The sequence below is a fragment of the Limulus polyphemus genome, unplaced genomic scaffold (genome assembly GCF_000517525.1).
Source record: "Limulus polyphemus unplaced genomic scaffold, Limulus_polyphemus-2.1.2 Scaffold2555, whole genome shotgun sequence".
Classification (NCBI taxonomy): domain Eukaryota; kingdom Metazoa; phylum Arthropoda; class Merostomata; order Xiphosura; family Limulidae; genus Limulus; species Limulus polyphemus.
This window is the reverse complement of record NW_013668165.1, coordinates 118,888-128,382: the sequence shown is the minus strand read 5'-3', so window position 1 is coordinate 128,382 and position 9,495 is coordinate 118,888. Positions and strand designations below refer to the sequence as shown.

The 9,495-nt window shown below is 32.9% G+C and overlaps 1 protein-coding gene across 1 annotated transcript in view; it reads left to right on the top strand.

The window, feature by feature from the left end:
• The window catches only part of LOC106467288 (stearoyl-CoA desaturase 5-like), a 17,417-nt gene extending 15,372 nt beyond the window's left edge, over positions 1–2,045 (top strand). Inside the window, exon 6 of the mRNA XM_013927623.2 lies at positions 1,223–2,045. Coding sequence (XP_013783077.1) covers positions 1,223–1,646 — 424 coding nt within the window. The 3' untranslated portion in view covers positions 1,647–2,045. The remainder of the gene's footprint in view (positions 1–1,222) is intronic.
• Positions 2,046–9,495: the final 7,450 nt, after the last annotated feature.

Sequence of the window (9,495 nt, the reverse complement as noted above, 5' to 3'; positions counted from 1 at the left end):
GTTCTTTATCTGCCTTGTTTTATAGACATTTCCGTATGTTTTCAAAAGAGTATAATGTGTTCTTTATCTGCCTTGTTTTATAGACATTTCCGTATGTTTTCAAAAGAGTATAATGTGTTCTTTATCTGCCTTGTTTTATAGACACTTTCCGTATGTTTTCAAAAGAGTATAATGTGTTCTTTATCTGCCTTATTTTATAGACACTTTCCTTATGTTTTCAACAAGAGTATAATGTGTTCTTTATCTGCCTTGTTTTATAGACACTTTCCTTATGTTTTCAACAAGAATATCTTGTATGAAGCCTTATCTTTGGCTTAGAATCTGGTAAGAGGGCTGTTAAAAGACCACCAGATTTTATAATGTATTAGTGTAGCATCTTGAAAGTGAAAATAGCTTTAATATACTAAGTTTAATCTCTTCCCCCTCAATAAAATTTTCTAAAGTGAGGAAAACTTACTCAATATCATACTGCATTAGGTACTTTCAAAAAAACATTTTTTTGCTTTTAAATTTTATTTTAGATTCTTTATTTTTTTTTACTTAAAAAAACAAACTTGAACTAACTTAAAAATTCAGTTTTGTTTATTTGAATTTTTTGTCATCCCAAATTTTGACTGTGAGACTATAAGGAGGTCAGCTGGCCAGCAGCACCTACTGCCAACTCTTGACCGAAATACAGTGGGATTTGATACAGTTACTCATATAATACATCCATGGCCCTAAAGTGCGTAATGTGATATTGCACCAATAGGAATCGAACCCTGGTTCTTAATCACTAGGTCATGCACGTCCGCTTAAACTTCAGTAGCCATTTAATCAGTTCATTATTTTCCTGTTAAGAAATGATATTGTCATTGTCTATTTATTTAATTTTCAGTTTTACAAACAATTTTATCAAATCGGTAAAAATATGATGCAGGTATGAGCTAAAAGTTTGAAATCGAAAGAAAAGAATAAAAAAAAAAACTCGTAACCTTTCTTTGAGCCGTTATGCCGCGGTTAAAAACATCACCTTTCCAGTTAGACTGAGGAGAGCTGATATGCTCAGATATACGGTTTGGTATGGGATATTTTATTCGGCAATAGTTATCTTTAACTCGTTTTGGGGTAATAAAATTCAAAGGTTTGTAGTACAATGTGTTAAAATCTGTAAACATATTTTTTGTGTTTCTAAACCTACAGTTATATTGAAATAAGAAAAAATTTCTTTCTCTCTTTGCAGATATTATACCCCTATAGTTTTTCTCTCGTGCTTTGTGATTCCTACTGTTGTCCCAGTTTGGTCGTGGGGGGAATCCTACTGGAACGCCTTCTACGTGGCTGGTATCCTTCGATACTGTTGGACCCTAAATGTTACTTGGTTAGTAAATAGTGCAGCCCACATGTGGGGAAATAGACCTTACGACCGCTCTATCAACCCAAGAGAGAACAAATACGTCATTGTCAGCGCAATGGGAGAGGGTTTCCATAACTACCATCATACGTTTCCATGGGACTACTCAACAAGTGAATTCGGAACAAGGCTGAATGTATCTACAGTTTTTATTGATTTCATGGCCGCACTTGGTCTGGCGTATGATCGAAAAACGGTCTCCCCAGATGTGATTAAGAGACAGAGAGAGAGACACGGCGATGGGAGTTATTAAGTCTCTCATCGCTGTTTGGTTACGGAAAACTTGCTGAAATTAAAGGACAAAATAAAATAGAGCTAGCTTTAGCATCCCCGAAGATTTTCTGTCTATCTTTTGCGATGACACTAATGATTTACAGGGAAGTAAAATTTTTAGGCAAAATGATCGTAATTGCTCTTGTTTACTGTTTGTGTCAGTTGATTACAACGTGTTGTATTCTAATTGTTTTTTTTTCCACCATATTAATGTTTGGTGAAGATGCTAAAGTAAGTGTTTTAAAACCTTGTACTAAGTGTGCTGCTGTTATCTGTCAATACTGATCGATTGTACGGAACGTTAAAATAATTTCGTACTAAGTATCATATTAGAAGCGTCTACTTGAATGCATATATTTCTGAAGGGTGTGGATTTGTTAGTATATGCATTCAAGTAGACGCTTCTAATATGATACTTAGTACGAAATTATTTTAACGTTCCGGATAAACGGAATTATCCAAAACTGGATTTTTCTGAAGGTTGTGGATTTGTTTAAAAAAAAAACTTATACTAAACATGCAAAAAGGATTAAAAGAAGAAACACTTATAAAAATATTTTATTGTAAAAATAAAAATACTTAATCCTCGTATTTGCTCTATATACGCAGAAGAGAACTGCGACATGCGCGAAGATCTCAATTCGGTACGTATGAACATAGCGATTCCATTGTTTAAGATGGGGGGTGGAAGCCGGTCAAGCGGTTCGTACACATGATGGGACTAAGTAAAAAGTACAGACGTTGGGTAACTTAATAACTGCTGTAATACGTCTAGCAAAAAAGAAGAGAACATTAACACTACTGTTTGTTACTTGTGTTAATATACAAGGTGTGTTTAATACAGTCAGACATCACGTCACCAGTGAATTCGTCTGCGCTATCTAAAAGTCTCGTAATAAGGTATAGATCTACCGCTCGTGCTATGCTTAAGACTAAACACGTTATATTCAATTGAACCTTAAAACTAGATGTACAAAATAGGACTGAGAAAATTAAAACGTTTTTCAAACTTAGTAATAACTCTTGTTAAAGACGGGACTGTTGGATACCTAGTTTATTAACGTGTTAAATTAGCACTGAAATAAGTAACATCAAAACTAGTTGATGTAACAAAATACTAAGTAAAGAACTGAGTGCCTGAATTTTAGGGATTTGACCTCGTATTTCTTTAACCGTGCGAATTTCGTACGACACTAACAATGTGATAGGTTCACGTCAAAGCTTCAGGGGCTCTGTGATAGTTGTACGAAAATTTTAAATAAAAAATCCGGAACGGTACACCCCCCTAGTGGCACAGCGGTATTTCTGCGGACTTACAACGCTAGAAACCGGGTTTCGATACCCGTGGTGGGCAGAGCACAGATAGCCCATTGTATAGCTTGGCGCTTTAACTTCAAACAAACAAACCGTAACGGTAAAGATAGTTTTTCGTCGTTGTAGCTGAGAAGAAAAAAAATGATACTATTTTCAATTAAATGAAAATAATTTTTTATTTAAAAGTTTTATTAACTTTCATATTTTACGTCAGTACCACTTTTATTCACTGTGGGATCAGTTTCACTAGATTAGACCACTTTAGGGATCTGAGTATCATTTGGTTTGAGGATTGGTCCAAGACGAACGTAAGGATTAGTTGTTTGTTTCTTACGGCATTTTGTATATTGAGTTTTCATTTTTATCTCTAAGTTAGCCAAAGCAGAAATGTTAAACTTAATGTTAGCAATTTATTATCAATGTGAAATTAAATAAAAATAAATATGATTATTTAGCTTTAAAAGTGTGTGTTTTCTTTTTTCACTGAGAATGATATTAACTAAAATATTTTAAGGGCGTAAAATAAAATGTAAAAGTCAATAAATCCTAGACTTTAGGTTTCAGAGATCAAGATCAACTTTATGAACAGATCGGATGCTGCAAGAACTCACAGAAAGTTCCAATGGAATTTTCTATCCTTTTGTTTTAAATACTAGTTATAAAATGCAGTGAATGTTTTAAAGTATCATTATAACTAAAACTACCGTTGGAGATCCCATTGGTTGTTAAACATTTTTATAACACAACTACCAAATTGCTTGCAAGTCTAACATGTGAGACACACCCAAACTAACCGTTGATATCGGGACTTCTTCTGTGTTTTACAAAGATGTATTTTTCTTTTGTCAGTTATTTACACTGAATTGCATCAGGCAATATCATAAAATTACACAGTATGTTGCAACATCTGATCCCTATCGGTGAGGAGTGATATTAAAACAAAAAACTGTAAGTTTAAGCGCAATGAAAGTCATTCATAACGTGTTGCACAATTATTACGTATGTGAGTCTTGGGAGTTTTAAATGTTGTTCCCACGAAACTACACAGAAATATTTTAAAAATTAATACACATTTTAAATTTGGTAAAGTAATACACCTTCAGTTCATGTGGAAGAGAGTGTATAAACACACCTAATTAAGCCTTAATATGTTATTAGAAAAATAACAAAATAAAAGTTGGAAATATAGTAAGAAACTAAAAAAATTACTGAAAACCCAAATTATAACGTTAATGCATAATTTAATAACTAAATGAAACCCACCAAACATAGAAGTTTATCTTAACGATATTGTTTTCACAAACTCGTTTTTAAGTAAGCGTATTTCAAACACGACCACTTTAGTTGCAACTAAGAGATCTATAACTTTACATCAATTCCAATTACGTTGGATTTTCTGTGATGCTTTATTTTGTTTTCCCACCTGGAATATTTTATTCGTGAAAGGCGTGACTTGTTTCTGTTTAAACAAGTTGTACTAATATTAGTGTTACGGGTAAACTTATTACCTCATTCGTATCCAAAACTCATTCATCACTGATATAATATTTATCCCAATGTTAGATTAACTTTTATTCCAAACTTACCATAAGTAATTTGGTACGATATGGATAAACCCAATGTTTAATGTATGATATACAGATAGGAAATACTTAAGTTTGCTTTTCGTAAATAATATTTTATTCACTAACCACACTGCCATCTAACGGCAGGAAACTAAGTTAATTTATATAAGAAAAGAATAATCGCAATATGCTAGAAATAATAAAGTAAAGCAAGACTATTTTAATAAAGCCTACACTAGTGTTTCAAAGGAAGGCCTGAGTGTTTACTATGTTCAAAATAAGGTTTCGATACCTGAAGTGGGCAAAGTACAGATAGTGTGTTGTGTAGCTTTGCACTTAACAACACACGAAAAAAGTTAATTTTTTCCTACGAAAGTATTTAAATACAGCTATAAAATAACCTAAAAACTTCAAACCAACTGAAACAAGTATTTAAGCACAAATTCGATTATTTTTAGTAAAAATGTACAATGTCGGAGATATTGCGTGTGCAAAACAAGTAAAGGCTATAAAATATCTTTTGCATCGATATTCACCATTGCGTTCTAAACAAGTACAAAGAAAAAAACACGAAATTTAGAATATCAATTAAAGACGTGACACAAAGAATAAAACATACATGTATAAGAAGTGAAATATTTACATTTTTGTTGAATAAATCCGAAAGGCTTACACGTGGTAGTACGTTTTACCGAAAATCTGAGAATACATTTTTGTAAGAAATTGGAAAGAGAGAAAATTAGTTATCCGTTTATCATTTCCTTATTCAGGCTCGTTAATCGGAAGCCTATATACCGTTTTCTAATTTTTTTATTATGGTTTTGCATTTAAAACCTATCGGGTTTTGTTTTTTTTATGTTAAGTCTTGTGAATGGTTCAACCTCTGTAATCCGACTTCATGTCTAATTAAGATTTACCAAGCTGTAACCTAGGAACTTGGAAAAACTACTTTATTTCAGCTATACAATTTTCTAACCCTTACTTCGCTTAAATTATACTTTATAAACTTCTTAATTTAAAAAAAAAACTTATTCAGTTTCATGGAAAACCGTTTACGTATTTATAACTACACAACATTTGAAAAGCATTCCAAACTAATCCAAATTTTCTTAAACATATGTATGTTAAAAAAAGGGGTTGGAGCCCGACTAAATATACAAAGCAACCAAATTTTCCACTTTTGCTCAGTGACTAAAAAATGATTTCCAAATCTGTCACCATGTAAAATGTTATTTATCTTCAAAAACCGAACGTGTCTCGGTCGCAAACTTCAGGCGAGCACAACTATCATCTGTGAATCCTTAATACTAAAAGGCTTAAGAATTTAAGGTATTTTATAAACAAAAAACACACTCCCTTCATAGTAAAGGGTATATACGAGTCTTGGGAGTTTTAAATGTTGTTCCCACGAAACTACATTGAAATATTTTAAAAATTAATATATATTAATTGTGAAATGAACATACTCAAACAAGAATTCACATTTAGATTAAATGATTTTTCGACTTTTTACCATTAAATATCGATACCTTATGGAAACAAACAATCCCTGTAGAAATAGTAGACAATTACGAAATGACATTTAATGTTCATCTATTTTTTTTTTACTTGAAGGCCCTAAGATATTTTCTGTTTGTAATGCAGTTTAAAAAATAACCTTAACTTGTGAAGTCATATTTTTTGTTTTAAAATTATCAAAGTTCTAATAGATTCATAATAATAATAGAAAAAAAATATTTTTAATCTTTAGAAGAAAAAATTTATCAAAATTATACCCAGATTTATTGCCACTGTTTGTACGAATATTTGTAGTTAAGCACAAAGCTACACAATGGACTATCTGTGCTCTGCACTCCACAGGTATCGAAACCCAGTTTCTAGCGTTGTAAGTTCGCAGATATACTGCTGTGCCACTGGGTGGCTTGTATGTATGTGTCTTTTGAGATTTATTGTAACATCGGCTATTTTTAATACGTTTTCATAAGGATTCCCGAAAATTCATACAGGAAAATAACAACCGTAGCATCCATAAACGCTTTCTCTACCTGGAATTATCATATAGAAGGTGTGGTAAAACGGTCACCTTCACTTTGAATATGATTTTCACCAAATGAAATGAATGTTATTAAAAAGCCAAAGGTTTTGGAATAAACCCAGTTTTATTATAAATTTCATTTATAGTTAAAACTAAGGTTGGACATACACCCTTTTTAAACACTGAAAAATACACGTTATTGTTGGAGTATGTTTTACCTATAAGATTAAACAAATTGGATCTCCAAGATGGGGTGAAATGGTTGTCATCTAACTCATAACAACTGTAATTCAAAGTAAAATACTGCATCTAATAACTGCATTTAAATGTACAAGAATCGGGAATACCGTGCAAAATACGCACATTGCGCATTATCTAGTATAATGCTACGTCTCCCAGTGGGACAGCGGTACGTTTGCAGATTTACAACGTTAAAATCCGGGGTTCGATTTCCTGCGGTGGACACAGCATATAGCTCAGTGTGACTTTGCTCTAAAAACAAACAAATAATACTGCAAAAGAGCGTGGGTACTAATGGTGAACAGTGACGTATACTACGCCCAAAACCTGTGGTAAAAATACACATCTTTGGGCTAAAACGGCTCCGCAAGGGTAGGGAACATCTTATTCTAAGTTAGTCAGTCAAGGTCATAATCGGTTTTCGGTATCGATCTTTGGGGGCGTCAGGTGCAGTTTTGACCTCTTTCCCCCTACCTCTATAGATGTTTATTATTGTTCACATTATTTTGCATCTGTAAATGTTAATGTTGTAACTAGACGAAAGCCGTAGTTTGCATTATTTTGAAATACTTCATCCGACCCCTTTCATAGGCCCATGTCCGTGTATGTTTACTCTAAGCCATTCATTGTAAAGTTTGATTTGAATTTCGCGCAAAACTATATGAGGGCTATCTGTACTAGCTGTCCCTAATTTAGCAGTGACAGACTAGAAGAAAAGCAACTAGTCAACACTATCCACCGCTAACTCTTTGGCTACTTATTTACCAACGACTAGTGAGATTGACCGTCACATTATAACGTCCCCACAGTTGAAAGGGGTGAGCATGTTCGGTGACGGGGATTCTAACCCGCAGATTGCGAGTCGAGCGCCCTAACGATTAGATCTTTATTGTAAAGCAATCACACGTTATGAAAATAATAGTAATTTATGAACTTGAATTGTTTTTCGACTGTCTAAAGTTTCTCATTATTTGAAAACAGCAAAGTTCCCTGAAATATCTATGTTGTGATCATAATTTGAAAGTGCGTACCTTAGATGATATAAGGGTGGCCCCTCTCCCACAAACTCTGGTTCTCCAAATCGTAGTTTCTGTACAACATTTCCAGTCAGGACGGATTAAAACATGTATGCAAATTGTGCTGAATTGGGAGAGGGGAAAAACTCGTGTGAGGTCAACCTCCTTCTTCCCCTTGAAGTTTTTTGTAAAATAATGATCCTTTTTAGTACAAAAGTTACTTCTAAACAAAAAAGGTGTTTTTTGATCGTTCACATTGGAGCCAGTGTGTTTATTCAAAGGGTCACTTGAACATACACCTCTCTCTCTCTCTTATGACAGCACGCCATAACGGATGATATAATGGGTGGTCATTTTACCAGAGTCTTACTGCATTTTACGATAGGTGGCGTCTCTCAACGTCTTCTTTATTTAGTACGAATTTTGTTACCCCAGGCAAGTCTAATATATTTCATAACGCAAGACAACAAAAGCCAACAGAATTACTTAAATTTATGAAATATAAACAAATTATGCTTATGACATGCGTATAGAGTATCTAAAAAATTCGAAACATAAAATATTATTGGGAGAAAAATGTAGTGAGAATAGAAATCTATCCTTAATTGACCCGAAGTACATTATGCGATAAATAGTGTTATATAAGATGACTAAAGATGAAATAACTTTCACACTGAAGTCAAAACAATACTGATAGATTTACTTTATAAGAAAAGGCACAGATTCGAGTATATGAGAAAAATTAATCAGTGTAAATTTAACCGCCTTTATATGGTTTCGGCAAACTCGTCAAGCGTGCAGATATAATGCAGATACTCGTTTAATTTTTAATATGAGCAAAAAGCTATGGACATCAAATATAACACAATTTAGCCGATACTTCCACGTATTGCACTCAATCAGCAATATCAAGACACACAGTAGTGTGTCGTGCGGCCAAAACAACCTGCAGGGCACTATGTGTTATTAACAGAAGTGTGGTCATCCAAACTATCGCATATTTTCAGTGGATTTGCTCTTATTTCACATATTTCAAATTTCAAGATGTGACGGATTTATTATTATATATTTGTTTTAATATCGATGTTTGTTTAAATTAAATTTATATTTAGAAATGTACATAACTTATATTGTTAAATATGTATTACGAAACTACCGCCTATTCTCTAAAGTTGTAGAAGATTCTCGAGAATAAGAATTAACCATATATGTGTGTGCGTTAGCGTCAGTATTGTTACATAAACAGAAATTTAGAGAAATTATCCTAACGCCTATAAATATAACCAACGCAACGCGCCAAAACAGAGTATCTATTATTGGTTTGCTATAGTTGGTGTGCTATAAACTTCAGAAGCTATAACTGTGATAATTGAGAAGACTTAAGTCTCAGCCAACCTAACTATTAATAAAGAACACCTAAATACTGATAAAGAAAGATAATTTAAATATAGCATAATTCAAATTAATTTATTGTAGCTGCATCAAAATACTACATCAGTTAAAAGTTACCACACGTGTTAAATATAAATCATTATAGTTTTAGTACTCATGTTAAAAACAACCAATCGTACTTGAAATGATATACAAATTATAGTAATTTTATAGCAAATACTAATTTATTAGATAGTTTGTTTATTTGTTCTGAATTTCGCGCAAAGC